This window comes from Austrofundulus limnaeus, unplaced genomic scaffold (assembly GCF_001266775.1).
Source record: "Austrofundulus limnaeus strain Quisiro unplaced genomic scaffold, Austrofundulus_limnaeus-1.0 Scaffold6, whole genome shotgun sequence".
In the NCBI taxonomy this organism is placed as follows: domain Eukaryota; kingdom Metazoa; phylum Chordata; class Actinopteri; order Cyprinodontiformes; family Rivulidae; genus Austrofundulus; species Austrofundulus limnaeus.
In genome coordinates, this window is record NW_013952408.1 from 397524 (window position 1) to 415483 (window position 17960).

Sequence of the window (17960 nt, forward strand, 5' to 3'; positions counted from 1 at the left end):
GTGGAAAGGATGGCTAAAACATAATAATGGTGTGGAAAGGATGGCTAAAGGGGGAGAAGGGAGGCCATCAAAAAAAAAAAAAAATGATTCAGAGCTGTTAAATAAAACTAACACAACTCATTCAAAGTTTTAAAACTGTTACATTTAGAAACTGTTCTTTATCATGCCATACAATTAAAAATTGTTGATAAAATCGTTTACAATTGAGGAACATTCACGACAATTTATAAATAATAAAGCAAAAAACGTGTTCTAATAACGTGTTAGCGTATTTAGACCAGGTTGTTTCAATTAATTGTGTTGAATTTCTCAGGATAAAGGCGTATTTCTTCACTTATACCAGTTTTTATTAAGTTTTTATCCAAGGCAAGCATTTTCTTTTTGTTGCAACTAGGCTTGCCGTAGTTTTTCAGTAAAATGTTTCATTTCAATAACTTTTTATGTGCGAACAAACTGCACTTTCTGTTTTCCCCCTTCTACAATTTACTTTAAGTAGGATTTTAAAAAAAATCATATTGGGTGGCTGAAAGTTGGAATTACTGTAACATAAAAAGGGGTTTTCTGAATTATATCAAAAGGTGCAAATTGAAAGAAATTACTTCTGAATTTTTATTGTAGCTATATAAATAGGATCATTTTTTATTGTTAGTTTTGGTCAAGGCTAAGCCTATTAGTTAGAATATTATAATGAAAAAATTAATATTAGTACATAAATGTTTTTTTTCTAAAACAAGGTTTCTGTATGATTTAAACTTGCAGAAAGGGCGAGTGAAGGAGAACCGGTTTGATAAGCATCAAAATGACTGAAATGGACTTGTGCTTTTGTCATAGAGATTCCTGATACGCGAAGCATTTGTCTTCTGAAAAACATTAAGAAAACAAACATTTTCTGGTTCGTGCTGGAGCATAATGGAGGAATCTGAGCCGCTGCTGAAGGCCGAGGAGAGGAGGCCAAACGGCGGCTGCAGATGGAGAACAAACACTCTGGATTCAAACACCGTAGAAGATTTCAGGCAGAAGCTGAAATATTTCTTCATGAACCCGTATGAGAAGTACAGATCCCGGGGTCGCAAACCATGGAAACTGATGCTACAGATAATCAAAATTATAACCATCACTGCTCAGGTTGTAATAGAACTCATTTTGATTATTTAGATGCGCATTGGTTTGTTTTTGTCTCGTCATGTTTCTTTTTGTTTGTTTTGTGTGCAGCTAGTCTCTTTTGGCTTGAGCAACGAAATGATGGCCACATTCAAAGAGGATAATCTGATGACGTTCAGACATCTCTTCCTCGAAGGATTCAAGGATCACCCGCAGGGAAACTTTGCACTTTACACCAAAGTAGAAGTGTACGACCACATCTACTACATCATCGACAAGGTACTGCAGATTTACACACACAGACATTTTTGTGATGTCTTTTTAAGGAATGTTTTCTTCTTCTTTTTCAGTACACCCATCTCCAGAACCTGACTTTAGGTAATCTCGCTTATGAGAGGGTTGATGGCAAGTATACACCTTTATCCATCTGCCAAGTGCTTTACGGAAACGTCAGCCTTGACCCTGGGAGAGATACCTTTGATATCGATCCACACATTGAAAAAGGTACCAAATCAGAGCTGCTTGTCTATGGTTGAAAATATCTTCAAAACTTTAGTTTTTTTTTAGTTTTTTAGTTTAAAATTTAGTCATTTAAAAACAACACAAATTCAACATACAACAAAAACACAAATCACAAATTAAATTAAATGAAAGGTAGCAGAAGAAGAAAGAATCTTTTAATCTCTGCCCCCTTTTTTACAAACAAATTCAAAGAACATATTCTTCAATTTACAATAAACATAAATAACAATTTCCTATTACATACAAATTTTACATACAATAAATACAATATCAAAATAAAATGCAATGCAGCAGAAAGAAGAAAAAAATCCTACATTATCTGCACCGTTTTTAAAAAGAAAAAATTAAATAAACAAATTATCCCTTAAGTAATAAAAAGAAAAGAAAACAAAACAGCGATAATCCTCATCGAACAAATTATATGAGTTCAAAACTTGAAAGCATTACAGGTTTCTAAAAGCTGATTCAGTCACCTGGAAGAGGTAGGTTTCCATGTGACATGACAAGAGGAAAATATTAGAAACTGAATTTGACTTTGCTATTATTTGTAGAAGAATAAAATGTTAAAGCTAAAACAAGAACAAAAGTTAAAATCTGCACAACTGCAACTAAATCTAAACTTAGCAAAACCAAAAGCTAAAATTAGCGGTTTGAAGCATCTGAAGCTTTTCTTTATTTTCTAAACAGGCTTAGCTAAGATGTTGGAGCTTTTTTTCTTGTGCACAAGCTCTTTTATTTGTATTAAGTTCATAAAACCTTTTTTTGCTGGCTTTTATTGTGAAGAACTTTGTGATTTTATATCCATGAAAATGCTATATAATTAAATTTGATTCACTTACTCAGTTTAGTAACTGACGACTAAATTAGCAAAACTGTCGCTAAAAGCTAAGTTTGGAAAAGCTATACAAGCTGAAATTAACAAATTAGTAGCTAAAACTAAATTTACAAACTTGTTGCTTAAAGTTAAAATTTGCAAAACAAAAGCTGAACACAAAAACGTGTAGAACTGAGCCCTAATTAGCAAAACAGTAGCAAAAACATTAATCTGGCAATCAGCGAAATTAAAGCTAAAAGCAAAATTCAGTAAAAACTTAGATTAAAGCTAAAATTAGCAAAACAAAAGGCATTATAAAAGTTAAAATTTGCAAAACAAAAGCTGAACACAAAAACGTGTAGAACTGAGCCCTAATTAGCAAAACAGTAGCAAAAACATTAATCTGGCAATCAGCGAAATTAAAGCTAAAAGCAAAATTCAGTAAAAACTTAGATTAAAGCTAAAATTAGCAAAACAATAGATTACAATAAATAGAGCAGGTTTGCTGAAATAGGTTTAAGAGAACAATGGTTTTGAAGAATTTTCAGTGGATTTTTATAGCAGTTTTACTACTTATTTAACAACGCCCCTTTTCCCCCCCACACAGATTGTATCTCCATTTATCCTGTGCAGCTGGACAACAGTCGTTTGGACACGAAAGTCAACTTGTCTTTAGATTTTAACAGGTAGGTAACTAAAAAGCCATTTTAGCGTGAAACGAAAACAGTGCCGTCTAAGTTATATTTGTGTGTGCAGGTTGTTGTCAGTAAACATCAGCTTCAATGTGAAAACCATCAATCTGCAGACTGTGAGGCACCACGAGCTCCCGGACTGTTATGGCTTCCATGTAATGGTTGGTGACAGTTAACTGTAAACTGACGCACCTTCAGCTTAGTTTATGCAACAGCAGATTAGAAAAAAAAAATGTTGGAACTTTTACATTTATTTTAACTTCTGTTTTATTGTAAACAGTCTGTATGAACTCATCATATTTTGTGTTGAAATACATATTTTAGTGCTGTTATGTAGAGCAGGGGTTCTCAAGCCATTTGGGTCTGGGGACCCCTTTCAAGGACAAAAAAAAAAAAAAAAAAATCCAGGGACCCCCTCATAAACTCCATGCTGTTTTAAAAGATAATTTATTGTCATTTCTACCCCTAAATGCCATGGGAATATCTACTTTTATTACATTTATTATGTTTGTTTTATTGGTTCATTGTTCTCCATGCATTTTTAAAAATAAAAACCAAATTAACATTTTAGTAAAAAATTTTGAGGACCCCTAAGATACCTCTTGCTGACCCCTGGGGGTCCAGGGACCCCAGTTTGAGAACCTCTGATGTAGAGGACAAATTATTTGTAGCCATTTTAATATTTCTTGGTTTGAAATTGCATTAACTTTATAATAATTAGGGTCATGCACACATTTTACCATGTGAATTTAACATGTGTTTGTTTCCTTTGAACACAGATAATCTTTGATAACCACGCCCACAGTGGGAAGATAAATGTTGATGTTGATCATGATGTTAGGATTTATGAATGCAGAGACTGGAACGTGGCTGGCAGCTGTAAGATTTTATCCTTTTGTTATGCCGTAAATATATTTACATGTTTATAACAGCAGAAACTGAGGCGAAACGATGCGTGCTTCTGGTTTCCAGCCGGCAAGATCGATGTTCTTCTCTTGTTGTGTGATTCTGTGGTCATCCTCGCCTGTTTGTCCTCGCTCATCCTCTGCTCTCGGTCCATCGTCTGTGGCATTCAGCTCCAGTTTGTAAGTTTGAGCGTGAAGTACAAAAACTGGAAGGAGCAGTAGATGAATCACATGCATCGCGTGTCATGATGTGTATTTCACCTCATGAAAAACCTCATTTGTGTTAGCTTTTGCAACTGTTCGCAGGAGTTCAACATTTTCCTCCACGCTTACTACGATAAGATGGTGACGTGGTCGGAGCGCATGGAGTTTGTGAACGGCTGGTATATTTTTATCTTTATCGCCGACACAATAACCATCACAGGATCGGCGTTGAAAATAGGAATACAAACAAAGGTTTGATTTATTTTTTTTAAATCCAAACCCAATTAAATTAATTATCGGGTTCAACTCTTATAATTGATGAAAGTTGTGCCCTAAAACGTGTAGTGTTGTAAAATGTATACATGTGTTTTTTTGTTTTTTTTAGTTCATAACGAGTTATGATGTTTGTAGTATCTTGCTGGGAACAGCCACCATGCTGGTCTGGATTGGTGTCATTCGCTACCTTTGTTTCTTCCAAAAATATAACGTGAGACTTCCCTCTTTGTTATGACTGATGCACTGTGTAAAAAGCAGGTGCATTTCCATAAGAAATGAGTTTATTCGTTGCTTTTCAGATCTTGATTTTAACCCTGAGAGCAGCGTTTCCAAACGTGATTCGTTTTTGCTTCTGTGCTGCCATCATCTACGTCGGTTACTGCTTCTGTGGCTGGATCGTCCTCGGGCCTTATCATGAGAAGGTGCGGTAATAAAATCGACCCGCTTCTGGTCCTTGTTCCTTATTAAAACACGAGGTCAGCAAAACAAATTTTGTTTTGTTTTATTTTAGTTTCGAACATTTGACAAAGTGACAGAGTGTCTCTTCTCTCTCATCAATGGGGACGACATGTTCGGCACCTTTCTGAGGATGAAAGACAAAAGCTACATGGTGTGGCTGTTCAGCCGACTCTACCTCTACACCTTCATCTCTCTCTTCATCTACATGGTGCTCAGCCTGTTCATCGCTCTCATCACCGACACCTACGAAACCATCAAAGTCAGCTTGACAAACTCGCCGTACCATGTCACGACTTATTCTTTTGTCGAAACTGTGCACAGATTTTTACATTTTTAAATTTTCTTTTAGAATCACCAGAAAGACGCAGAGCCAGCGTCCCTCCTTCAGGCCTTCATAGCTGAGTGTAAGGACCAGCCTGAGTCAGGACGACACCAAACGGATGAGGGACAATCGACCTGCTGTAAATGTCTGTGCAGGTGCCGCAACAGAAGATCAAGGATGTAGTGTCTATTAAATCCATGCAAATATATTATTGTAAGAAATACGTGTTTTAATATCGGCTGACATCAGATGAAAACACAAGTGTTAAATAAGATGATCTGCGATAGGAAATAAATGTCATACAACACCAGAATTCTGGAGTGAGGTTTATTATGCTGACAAGTCAAAACCACACTGAATGAAAAACAGGAAGTCCCCGTTTAAATACAGTACACGATTCTTCAATGCCTGAGTTCGCCCTCTGCTAGCCTACGGCTGAATCACAGGCGTTCAGACAAAGACCTCACCCCTAATGTTAACACAGCTTTTTAATTATGTGTTGTATTTGAATTCGGATATGTAGCTATTATTTCAATTAACACATAATAGATCAAACATTTTAAAAGTATTATAAAATAAGGAAACCCTAGTAATCTGGTGTTGTTTATAATACCAGTACTAATCTATAATAACTATAAATTTCTTCATTATCAATCCTAGTCCTTAAAACCGACAAGGCATCATGGATTCTGACAATAAGTGTTTAAAATCAACCTGCATCAACATTTTAAAGGTTTTTGAATATTTTAAACTCATTGTTTGGACACCTTGAAATATAATTTTTCCAACTGGGAATGCTATTTTATTATTATTTTTAATTCTGACTAGTAAAACTGTTATTTCAATCGAAATTGACTAAAATGTGTGATTTGATTATATGCCACAACGGCCTCCCAACTAATTAAAGGTGACACTTCCCTCTTCTTGCCACTAGGGGGCAACGCTCATATTGTAAAACACCTGAAAGAGTTTTTCTCATCTGCATAATCGTGCACCCGACGCACGAGCTCATCCAATGTACGTCGGACATACTGGTTGCTCAGTAACGTATTCTCCAATAATATCACAGTGTAGTTGGACGACACACAAAAAAAATAGCTTAAAAAAACAGACTGGCAGAACGCGAGGCGAGCCTGACAGCAAGTAACCCTGTTGTGTTATTATCARTGCTTGTTTGAGTTGAAGCACTGTTTAAATACTGTTTTCTGCTGCCAAGATGACAACTGAATGTAAGACTTGGATCGCAGGTGTTTTTATTGGACTTTGAACTCGTTAATTGTTACAACCTCACGTCTGAACTCGGAAACTCTTGACCCAGTTTCACGTTTTTACTGTGAGTATGGTGTCATTTAGCATAGCCAGGTTAACAAACCGAGTAAAAGCATTTTAGCATAAATATTGTGAGTATAGCTTCGCGAATATCTATAATGTAACTACTGCTGTGCATGTTTACATATGTTTACACAAGTTGTTATCAAAAATTTAGCATAAAAGCTAAGCTAAACAACAGTTAACCTGTAAAGATTAATGGTTTGCACGTTACGTCATTGTTACAGAGGCACACTTTAAACAGTTTAACTTAAGATAAAAAAATAAAGGTGTGTCTCGTCTGTTTTGCTTGATAAGACCACAAAAGAGACCTGGCTTTAAACTAATTAGCCCTCAGTGACCATTATCATCATTTTTTTTTTGGTAAAAATATAAGTAGAAATCTTCATGTGTTCCAAAGATCAAACTGTAAAGCTATGGAAGTGGTTCTTGTTTCTGGTTCAGCCTGTTTGGACCACTAGGACAATGTGATCAAATCTATCATGAAGCCACAACAGTTTTTTTTAAAATAAATAATAATAATAAAAACACGTCAAAACATTATTAAGCTGTAATGGATTTGTTTTTTTGTTTTTTTATCTTTGCAAATCCTCTCCTGAGGATGAGATCATCCTGTGGCCCTGCAGTTCAAATGCCACAAGTGCATTTAAACCTCATCCCCCCCCCTACCCCCCCCGGCACACATCTGACGGGTAATCCTGTGTGGGTGAACCATCAGCCCAGATTATTTCTGGCCCGCCTCATAGTTTGATCCTGTGTTCCAGGGCTCTGTTTCAGCGGGATCTTCCAGTCTGCTGCCTGACTGCTGATCCGCCTCGCCGCTGATCGCCTGTTACCTCACGTCCCCATGTTTCTGTGACATGAGCGAGTCGGGGACGACAAAGTCACCTATGGGTAACTGTCTCTGGTGGTGGTGCACGGAGCCGTGAGCTGTGGTTTATTTTGGGATTTATTTGAGGTGGCCCACATTTTTTTGCTCCCGTTCGGAGAGGCAACCTAATTCCAGCCTCTCGGGAGGAGAAAGAACGATTGATGCAACGTGCTGACGGTTCCTATAATTTCTTTGTCTGGTCTGTTCTCAGAAGACGATGAGATCTCAAGGATATCACACGCAACCGTGTCCCCCGCGAGGCAGAACAACCTCGTGTCTGTGTATCCTGTCCCCTTATCTGCAAGCTCCTACAGCATAATGAGTGCCTTTTGCACCGAGGATAATTTTCCTCAGTGCATTTCTTACATCAATCAGGTATGAAAATTACCCAATTGCAGATTTTCTGTTTCATAGAAACAAAATGCAAACATTTAGTTAAGATTTAACGATGACTGCTTTTAAATTTGGACAAAAGTGCTCTTTCTAAATGCTTTGTTTTGCAGTACTAACTTGCACAAGTCCTCTCTGTGTCACAGGAGCTCGGCTCGTTGGGCCTGTCCACGTGCGTCGAGGCCAGCGCACCAGGGGGAGCCGGCCTAAATGCAGTGCCCACTCTGAACGCCATGCATGAGCTGCTGCAGATCCACAGACGCACCATGTGCACTTTAGAGGAGCTGGAGAGGGAACATCTGAAGAATTTAAGCACTTTGAAACACGTGCAGACGACTACTTCCACACTCGAGGCAAGTACGCCTGGTGGTCACACAAGTGAACTAATCTTTGTTCAAATTCTTGACAAAAAAGTGTCTTCGTTTCCTTCTGGATTCAGCTGTGTTTGCATAAAAGCTTACACGTGTAAAGGTATGGCATGAAATAAGAATATATTTAAAGTACCTCAAAGTGATACTTGAGTAAAAGTACAAGTATCTTATCATAAAAATACTTTGGCAAAAGTTAAAGTCTACTCTAAAAATATTACTTAAAGTCTTTAAAGTATCTGATATTTTTTGTACTTAAGTATCAAAAGTAAATTTCTGACACAAACTCTACTTAAGTATTAAAAGTAAAAGTGAGAAGTTAGATTTTCCAAAGTGACATTTATTGGGAGGTGACTTCTCCAAAAAATATTTTTGATGATGGGTTGTGTACAAGCTAATAGTGTGTCAGAATTGTATATATTTATACTTCTCATCCAACCACAATTAAATTCACTCTATCCAGGATACACAGTTTATTTATTTATCAGGATAGTATTTTTTTTAAGTAATAACTCAGAATAAAATAGGAGTAACGACTTTCTACTTCTTACCTTTTTAAAAAAATGTAGTGAGTAGGAAGTACAGATAATTGTGTAAAAGTAAAAAGTACGCTGAAAAATAATTACTCAAGTACAGATAACCAAAATTTCTACTTAAGTACAGTTACAAAGTATTTGTACTTAGTTACTTTACAACTCTGATAAATAGTAAATGGGGAAGAACGTTAACCAGGTTCTTGTGAAAAATTCTACAACGTTTAACTTTGTTTTTGTTGTTTTTTTATATCCGTTCAGGATCAGCTGGAAATGTCCATAAGGGAGAAATCGGGGCTGCGTGAGACGGAGCGACAGCTGCAACTCAAAATTAAAACTCTGCAGAGTTGCTTAAAAACTGAAAAAGATGAGGTGAAGCCTTTTTTTTTTTTTTACATTCTGCTTCAAGCCCCATTAGTGTTGCTCGCAGGTCTTTTGTTTTTTGAGATGGCAAGAGTCTGATGAACCTGCATGCTTTAATCAGGTCCAAAAGCTCCAGAATATCATCGCCAGCCGTGCCTCACAGTACAGCCATGACGCCAAAAGGAAAGAGAGAGACGCTGCAAAGCTGAAGGAACGCCTCAGTCACTTATTGGTGGATAGAAAGGATAAGAAACTTGGTAAATCTGCTGACCTTAAACAAGAATATGTTGTAATTTTATGCATTTTGACAAAAGCGTTTAAACTCTTGCCGTTTTTTTTCCGATAAAGCCATCGACATGCTGAATTGCTTGGGCCGATCCGACGGGAAAAGGAGCCTCTGGAGGAATGCGAAGGCAACAGCCAGGTGTTTTAAAACAAACATCCCAGTTGTCGACTTTGTAAAATGTGATCCATCACATCGAAATAAGGATTAAGTCAAATTTATTGAAAATGACCTAATTACGTTTTCAGATTCTTGGTTTAAAAGCTACGTTTTGATACCTGGATCATTCTGATATGGATCCAGAGATATGACTTCATTTATCTTTTTGGTTACGATAAAACAATAATATTTGGTCTGAGTTCTAATTTTGTGTAATTTTAAGGAGGAATTTTTAATGTCAATGTATAGAAAAAAACTTCAAATAGTATTTGAATATTGAGATTTTCTAGCTGGAAAGAAACAAAAACATTTCTAGCTCACAGGGAAAAATCTCAAAATTTTAAGGCGTTTTTCCTCAAAATCAGGTTCTTTGTTGGTACTGGCCAAAAACGTGCTTCAAATTTTTGTTTTATGGTTATATTTCAGACAGTTCATTCAAATGATATATTGATAAGGCATTCATTATGTTTTGACAAAATGCTATTTTTGAAAATGTTTTAATCAAAACACTATATTTGCCTATTTCTCCTCATTCCACTTTGAGACTTGATCCTCATTTCGATGTGATGGGTCACAAATATGTAATATTTGATCACAAAAGTGAGCTTGTGCTGATCTGTCTGCAGCCATGAGGGTGAGATGTACAAAGCTTTGCTGTGTGGCTATGAGGCGAGCCAGAAGGCCCTGGTTCTGGAGAACGCCGAGCTCAAAAAGGTCCTCCAGCAGATGAAGAAGGAAATGGTGCACATCCTGAGTCCACGCCAGGCCTCTGCCAAAGGAGCCACGGCTGATGAAGAGCAGGTGTTTGGATTATAGATACAAGTTCAGGCAAAGAAGGGTTTTGATTGAACTGATGAAAGCTTTAGAACTGAACTAGTTTCCATTTCCATTTATTTATTTATTTATTACGACAGTGCACATTAATCAACATTACCACAATACATGGCAAAGTAAATATGCAAGAAGAAAAAAATTGTATAGGTCCTCTGGACGGGTTCTTCTCTAATGAAACGTTTCGTCTCTCCTCCAAGAGACTTCTTCAGTCTGAGAGTTTCAGGCAAAATTCAGGCTTTTAAGCCCTGCCTCCATGTGACTGATACTCACATCACATGGCTATCGTTGACACCTAATTAACACCTATTGTTAACAGGGGGTGGAGTGATACTGGCAATAGCCGCACTGTAGGAGGGGGACAACTGAAAACAGAGGCCTCCACCTCTGTTTAATGATGGACGGTCTTCCTTCACAAAAATGGCTTCTTTTACTCCTCTCTCAAACCAACGTTCCTCTATCAAGAATGAGAACATCCTCATCTCTGAAAGAGTGACCGCTGGCCTGTAAATGAGTGAAAACTGCAGAGTTCTGGCCAATAGATGTAGATCGTCTGTGTTGGGACATTCTTTTGAACAGTGGCTGCTTTGTCTCCCCGATGTATAACTGGTCGCAGTCCTCCTGGCACTTAACAGCATATACAACATTGCTCTGTTTGTGCCGGGGCACCGGATCTTTGGGGTGAACCAGCCTTTGCCGTAGTGTGTTTTGGGGTTTGAAAGCTACTGGGACATCATGTTTAGAAAATAAACGTCTCAGTTTCTCTGAAACACCCGCAAAAACAGATCAGCAGAAACTCTCAGACTGAAGAAGTCTCTTGGAGGAGAGACGAAATGTTTCATTAGAGAAGAACCCGTCCAGAAGACCTATACAATTTTTTTCTTTTTGATTTTTTACCTGGATTACTGAGATGCATCAGGATAAATATGCAAGAGTTAGCTCAGTAGCTAACTTTCATCCCTTGTCCTACAAGTAAGCACAAAACAGAACACCTCGCTATACAGTTCATATAACAAAACACAGTAGAAAGAAAATAAATAAATAAATAAAATTGAAAATGAGAAGTTTTATGAGATGTTCATTCTAGGCACAACACTGCTGCTCAACCTACAGCTGTTTTTTTTTTATTACAAATGTGGAACCATTTAAAGGACAAAAAAAACAAACAAAAAAAAAAACAGGCTTTCCAGCTATATATTTCCCACCCTCACAAAAAGATCAGCTAAAACCAGATTTTCCTTCCAGGTGGATTCGGACAGAGAGGAGAAGCTGGGCGACTCGAGCAGGGAATCTCTGGACCAATCCTGCGAGCACGTCAGGGAGCAGCTCATCAACAGCATCCGTCAGGAGTGGAGGAAACTGAAGGACCACGTGGAGAAATTAGACAGCCAAGGTTCTACGCTTATTTGTTTTTAAATGAACAAAAAAAAAAAAAAATCAAAAAAGGGAATCTGTATCAGGTTTTTATTTTATTTTATTTATTTTTTTGTTTGCTCAGCCTCTCAAGTGGCGTATGCAGAGACGATCCCTTTAGAGACTCACGAGGATGAGATGGAGAGAATGAGGGGGGAGGTCCTGCAATGCAAAGAGTTCATTCAAGCACAACAGCAACTTCTGCAGGTCAGACTTTGGTGCTTTTTTATATTATGATAGAGTATGATTAAATTAAAACATACTTCTTATACAAACATCTTAATGAGTGCAGTTAAAGAGGTGAATAATAAATTTAGTTTATTAGATCGCATTGTTTACAGCAGAGCGTTATTTGTTTTCTTTTCCAGCAACAATTAAACGCATCATTTGACGACGAGACGGCGGCTTTTCTTAACGACTGCTACACACTGGAGGAGAAGGAGCGCCTCAAAGTGGAGTGGAGGCTCTTTGAGGAGCAGAAGAGGAACTTTGAGAAAGAGAGGAAGAACTTCACAGAGGCTGCTATTCGCCTTGGCCGGGAGGTATTTTCTCCCTCTTCTGCTGATGTCACGGCGCATATTGTTTCTGTAATGTGTAGCGAGTGCTGTCGTGACGTTTTGTCCATTTTATTTTGCAGAAAAGGGCCTTTGAGGAAGACCGCGCCGCTTGGCTGAAAAATCACTTTTTAAGCATGACTCCTTTTACAGATCGCAGGAGATGGTCCTCATCAGATTGTCAAAGTGCCTTATCAGTTAGTAAGTCAGTGTATTATGTGAAGTGGTGTGTATGTGTGCTGGTTTTTAACTACTTGATGTCCTTCGTGACAGAAAGTGAATCAGAGATCAGCATGTCTTCAATAAAATCTCCGAAGGCAAAGTCGTCAACCTACACTGCATTTTCTACTCCCAAACCTTCACGAAGCACTACTACACCATCTACCGCTGATCTGTACCGAACGCTCTGCCTCATACCAGAAAGCAGGTACAGCTGTGTTTCATTTCATTTTTAGAATAAGATAATCAGAACGTTCAACAAAAGATTGTATATATTGTAGTCCGTATTCCTAAGAATTTTATGTTAGTAATCCCATCTATCCTTCTGTTTTCAGTTCATCAAGACACTCAAGTCGAGGGAGCTGGCCTGAGTCTAGCCCAGTTGAAGATGGGGAAAGACGGATCAAATCTAAAAGAGTTCATTGCAGTGATGACTTGAGTATTTTCACATTTAGTGAAGAAGACAACCTCGCTTAAAGATCAGTGCCTGTTTTGCTGGATTTTTTTTTTCCTTTGCAGTAGACTTTAGCATAGATCTGTGGATCTTTCAGCAAAAACGAGCGTTTTGTTTTCCACAGGTGCACATCATTCTTCAAAGCTACTCAAACAAGAAAGCACTTTATGCAGTCTGCCACTGTTCATGTCTTCCCCTCATTGATCAACACTGTTTAGAGATTGTAAGCTGTGCTCATTGTATGAAGAATCACTTTTTAAATTTTTTGTTTTAACTTATTTAAATGTATATCTTAGATTTTAAGTAAATTATATACTGATTCTATCAAATGACATTTTTTTGCTAAATAAATGGTGTAATTTTTTCCTTTTGGTTTGGCGCCCCCTGGTGTCTGTTTGTGGTTACTGCAGTAACAAACCGGATGTTCTCATTTTTGCGTTTTTTTGCAGCAGAAGAACGCACCCACACGGCTTTAAATTTCTTTGTAAATCAACACAAAACGCGTTAGAAATGTCAAGTGCCTCGAACCTGGTAGCCATGAAAAAGGTGGTACGACAGCTCCGTTTTGAGGCGAGCGTAAACAGAGTTAAGGTGAGGAGTTTTTCCTGTTTATGTCGGAGATAAAAATCATTACATTTAGCTAACGTGGCTAGCTTAAAAGCTAGTAGCTCGATTATTTTGTTGGCGTGTTAAGTAATTACATAAACATATATTTAATCTCTTTATGAAACATGTATTGTGATATTTTACACTTATTGTTACTGGTGTCTTACATGTCTCAAGTTGATGTGATTTTATTTGTAACTTGGGACTCCCAAAGCGGAAGTCTTACAATTTTAGTATTTTTTCCATGTTTTGGCCTATGTCTGCCTTATCTATCATATATTCTGATAGCAAAAAATTATATTCAGTCTATTAGTTCACACAGTAGTCTTTGATGCAAATGTCACAAACACAATATTCAGATGTCTTACAATACATTTGTTCCTTACTTTCATTAAGGCATCAAAATGATTTGATTATTAATGCAGATTTTGTAAAACATTTGGCACATCTTAACTCTGTTAAAATTTAGCTACTAGTAAGCCAGCAGAAAGTTTCAGTGGCTTATCGTTTATTCTAGTAAAATCTTTACCCATAAAATGAAGTTATCTACAGGTTTTATAAATAAAGCAGTGTAATTCCACATAACTGGGGGTTTCCTCTTATTGCAGGTTTCCCAGGCGGCTGTAGACCTTCAGCAGTTTTGCTTGCAGAATGCCTTGCAGGACCCTCTGCTCACCGGTGTGTCCTCCAGCACCAACCCCTTCAGGCCAAAGAGGGTCTGCATTTTCTTGTGAAACAATATATATTGGTAAGTTCAGCCCCCATTTCAACACACATGCTCTTGTCCGACACACAGTACCAACCGTTTTAGTAAGATCCAGAGAAAAGCTAAAGTACAATTTATTTTTTTTAGTTTTCTTTATATCGCAGTGTTGACAGTAGAGATGTGAATATATAAGCGTCAGCTGCAATTTGTCAAACGTGAGGCAAAAATAAAACAAAATCCCATGTCTAATCCCTCCGCTTTTACCTCCGTTTGTTTTATAGATGCTACAGGGAGCTGCTGATGTCAGCACTGTTCTACGCCAAGCCATTTCACTGCCATGGGATCTGTCAGATGTAAAAAACAAAAAAACAAAACAATGGAGTCATGTCCGGGATAAAAAAGGTGTTATTGTTACCAATAGTAGCTAATAGAATAGCTTACCTTTTTTATGGCATTGTGGGATTTTTAAAATAAATTATTGTACCTTTTCTATTACTCTTGTCTTAGGCATGATATTTCTGGGTGTTTTGTATTTAATAAAACCTTTTTGAAATCTTTATTTTTTATTTTTTATTATTATTATTATTTGCTGAGTATGTGCATAATGATTTCAAAGTTTCTACTCTCACAAAACAGAGCTGCTCTTAGCTTTAGTGTAACATGTAAAGTCCGAAGCACAGAGTATGTTTTTTTTTTATTAAGCCACAGCTGCACGTATAAGTGGATCTAAATTGGTAATGGATAATTTTGAAAATTGTCATTGTTACGAGAAAGAAAACGCCCCACGGGATTACACAATAAGGTAAAGCTGCACTGCAATTACAGAGCATTAAAGTTTTAAAAACTATACAAGCTTTTGCTGCGTGGATCTCAAGTTGAAATTGAAAGTTCAGAAAAATAATCTTCACAGCAACAGGAATATATATATATATATAAAAAACATGGCTCAAAATTACACAACGTTACATATTACGCAATAGCTTCCTACATTCCGTGGTTTCCCATTGCACCTTAAACGCATCACCAGCCCGCGCAAGTCTCACTCTCGCGAGATTTGAATCAGCGGCTTGATCCGTGTTCCGAGTGAGGAGACCGCTTCCTGGAGAAGCTCTGGGTACTGAACCCAGGTCGGTTTCCTTGTCCCGCTCCTGAAGCGGGTCAACCAGAGCTCGTAGCGTGGAACTGCCACTCGACCAGCCGAACGACACCACACTTATGAAGAATGAACCATGGGACGGCGTTACACATGAAACGACGGTAACGTCTTTTGTTAACCTGCTAGCATGTTAGACGGCTAGAACAAAAGGTGGTTAATGAGTTTATTCGGTGTGTGTGTGGTCACTTAGAGTTAGATTGGCAGCTTTTATGTTTGTATGGGTCCTGTGTTTTATTTACGTCACGCGGCTAAGCTGATGCAACACGGGGAGGTTTAGCTTTATGGGTTGCCATGATGACACAGCCCGGCTCAATAAAACCGGATAGAGGACTGACTCTGTGATTCTGTCGCAGCTAGCAAACGAGTTTGTARAGTCGAAGCCCGATGATGCTCCAGGATGGCTCAACCCAGCTCCTCTGCCTCACAGCCGGCAGCGGGGTTCCTCTTTTCACCCGAGGGGCCTCCCGACAGCAGCTGCCCTTCTCCGTAATCGGCTCCCTGAACGGCGTGCACCTGTTCGGAGGAGGTCAGGGAGCTCTGCTGTCCTGCTGCGGCACGGACAACGGGGGGAAGGTGACGTGGAGGGTGTTTCACGACAGCGTGATGCTGATCGCTGTGAGTGGAGGAGGAGGAGGTGGTGGACATCAAGAGGAGGAGGTCCACCTGCAGCGCCTCCTGGAGAACGCGTGGAACTGCATGGTGCTGGTGTTGGGCCAGGATGAGCTGGCAAATGTCAGGAATGTGGAAAGACTGAAGAAGGACCTGAGGTCCTGCTTCAGCCTCATCGATCAGCTGCTGGAAGGGAAGCACCCAGGTATCTTTGGAGACCTCACACACTGTGCTGATTCACTGCTGCCACCGAACCTCACCCCCCTGCAGGAGGCTGTGGATGGATTTGCCCAGGCAGCTGACAGTGAGTTCGGTTGCCTCGTCGTCCACGGGCGCATAGCTGCAGCGACCGAAAAGTGGTGGCGCCTGGCACCGCAAGAGGTCGTCCTGCTCTCTGCTTTGATACGCACCTTATCCGCCTCTGGATCATCCTCTTGCGATTACCCGGTTTTCCTTCCTCAAGGCAGCCCCACTGTTGCCCACCGCCTGCTCTGCTTCAGGCTTCTCCCCGGTGCAAGTGTGTGTGTTTTGTGYGGTCCTACCCCACCTCTGCACAAAGCCGAGACCGAGCTGGTGGGTTGTTTCTGGTCACCCCTGGTAGAAACTTTGAGAAGCTGCCTGGCCGTCGGGGAGCGCTGCATGCCAGGATCCGTCTCTCTGCGGCCTGACGTGCTGGCACTCCTCCTCATTAATCGTGAAACCCGTCGTTCGGTCTCCTGCGTGCAGACTTCCACTCATCATCCACTACTTTCCAAAACTCGCTGCTGGGAGCTGCTGAAGGCCTTTTATATCTTCTGCATTTCTCGCTACTTCGCTCAGGACGAGACGTGCGCTTCAACGGAGGAGAGCGCTCCGAGAGGCAAAACAGAAGACTTTATCCTCGGGTTTTCTCACCAGCCTCAACAGTGCTATCTAGTTACAGAAGAATGTAAAAGCTTTGGACTTCAGACACCACAGCACCAGCTGTTTCTGCTTGTGTCACCATCTGTGCCCACTTTTGCTGTACGCACAGTGGCAACACAAACTCTCTCTCATATAGTTTCAGCCACAGGGTTTTAATCGAATTGTTGTTGTTTTTGTTRTTGCCAAAGGTTAATTGTTTTATTGTAGTGACCTAATCATAAATTATCAGTGTGTAGGGGTCACCTCGAGTGAAAAAAATCAACCCCTACAAGTGCAAGAGAAGTTCAAAACATCTGTGATGTGAATTTGTTTTGATTTTTTTTTATTCCTGACTGAAATAATACAGTTGTTTAAAAGTTCAGTTTCCTTTATTGCTTTTTGTGAATGCAATTATTTAATTTACAAATCAAAATAAAAGAAATGTATTAAATCTCTTTTAAGAGGTAATTGCCTACCTTTGAAACACTAATTTAGAAGAAATTAACACAAGTTTAAATGTATTAAGTGAAGTGTTGAAGCTGCCTCAAACCTGTTCAAACTTGTATCTCAAGTTGTGCTGTGAAAACTTTTAATGTAGCTTGTTCTGCTTTTTTTTATTTGATGGAAATAAATTTGGTTTGGTACATTTTTTACACAAGTCCATACTTGTTGAGAAGTGAGTTTTATTTTTTAAAAATGCAGTAGGAATACTGAGTGCTGCTGCTAAAGAAGCTAAAACTTAGTTAAGCTAAGAAGCAAAAATATGCTAAAAGTATTAAAAGGGCTAGCTGATTTGGATAAAAAAGCTAAAGTAGCAAAAAGCATGCTAAAAGTTGCAAAATGGCAGCTGAAAGTTGCAGAATGGTAGCTAAAAGCAGCTAAATGCTAGCTAAAAACTAAAATAAAATTACTAACAAAAAAATATTGAAAGGATTGAAG

At 38.8% G+C, this 17960-nt stretch overlaps 5 protein-coding genes across 9 annotated transcripts in view; all 5 read left to right on the forward strand.

Moving 5' to 3' along the window:
* The window catches only part of mcoln3a (mucolipin TRP cation channel 3a), an 8258-nt gene extending 2681 nt beyond the window's left edge, over window positions 1-5577 (forward strand). The window contains exons 2-13 of the mRNA XM_014029095.1: window positions 832-1125; window positions 1213-1380; window positions 1452-1605; window positions 3045-3123; window positions 3194-3290; window positions 3909-4008; window positions 4102-4214; window positions 4341-4490; window positions 4624-4725; window positions 4814-4936; window positions 5026-5232; window positions 5323-5577. Coding sequence (XP_013884549.1) covers window positions 910-1125; window positions 1213-1380; window positions 1452-1605; window positions 3045-3123; window positions 3194-3290; window positions 3909-4008; window positions 4102-4214; window positions 4341-4490; window positions 4624-4725; window positions 4814-4936; window positions 5026-5232; window positions 5323-5478 — 1665 coding nt within the window. The 5' untranslated portion in view covers window positions 832-909 and the 3' untranslated portion in view covers window positions 5479-5577. The remainder of the gene's footprint in view (window positions 1-831; window positions 1126-1212; window positions 1381-1451; window positions 1606-3044; window positions 3124-3193; window positions 3291-3908; window positions 4009-4101; window positions 4215-4340; window positions 4491-4623; window positions 4726-4813; window positions 4937-5025; window positions 5233-5322) is intronic.
* Window positions 5578-6396: 819 nt separating this feature from the next.
* On the forward strand, window positions 6397-13433 carry ssx2ipa (synovial sarcoma, X breakpoint 2 interacting protein a). 3 transcript variants are annotated; one of them, XM_014029105.1, is made up of 14 exons: window positions 6397-7316; window positions 7389-7518; window positions 7707-7870; window positions 8032-8238; window positions 9048-9158; window positions 9271-9406; window positions 9498-9573; window positions 10218-10392; window positions 11668-11815; window positions 11921-12042; window positions 12204-12377; window positions 12473-12590; window positions 12663-12816; window positions 12944-13433. In XM_014029105.1, the coding sequence occupies exons 2-14, from the start codon at window positions 7485-7487 to the stop codon at window positions 13083-13085; spliced, it is 1761 nt and encodes a 586-aa protein (XP_013884559.1). In that variant the 5' UTR covers window positions 6397-7316; window positions 7389-7484; the 3' UTR covers window positions 13086-13433. The 3 variants fall into 3 exon arrangements, with proteins under 3 accessions (XP_013884559.1, XP_013884566.1, XP_013884574.1); XM_014029112.1 differs by having other exon boundaries at window positions 6397-6628; XM_014029120.1 differs by having other exon boundaries at window positions 6397-6524.
* A 51-nt stretch (window positions 13434-13484) lies between these two features.
* LOC106532973 (guanine nucleotide-binding protein G(I)/G(S)/G(O) subunit gamma-5) lies at window positions 13485-14933 on the forward strand. Its single transcript, XM_014029168.1, has 3 exons — window positions 13485-13653; window positions 14277-14416; window positions 14656-14933. The coding sequence occupies exons 1-2, from the start codon at window positions 13573-13575 to the stop codon at window positions 14400-14402; spliced, it is 207 nt and encodes a 68-aa protein (XP_013884622.1). The 5' UTR covers window positions 13485-13572; the 3' UTR covers window positions 14403-14416; window positions 14656-14933.
* Window positions 14934-15429: 496 nt separating this feature from the next.
* gpt (glutamic--pyruvic transaminase) overlaps window positions 15430-17960 on the forward strand; it is a 17428-nt gene continuing 14897 nt past the window's right edge. Inside the window, exon 1 of one of the 3 annotated variants that reach the window (XM_014029130.1) lies at window positions 15430-15631. In XM_014029130.1, coding sequence (XP_013884584.1) covers window positions 15597-15631 — 35 coding nt within the window. In that variant the 5' untranslated portion in view covers window positions 15430-15596. The remainder of the gene's footprint in view (window positions 15632-17960) is intronic. The other 2 variants (XM_014029136.1, XM_014029144.1) reach the window with 2 other exon arrangements.
* Window positions 15638-17684, forward strand: fuz (fuzzy planar cell polarity protein). The gene has a single exon (XM_014029155.1). The coding sequence runs from the start codon at window positions 15915-15917 to the stop codon at window positions 17196-17198; it is 1284 nt and encodes a 427-aa protein (XP_013884609.1). The 5' UTR covers window positions 15638-15914; the 3' UTR covers window positions 17199-17684.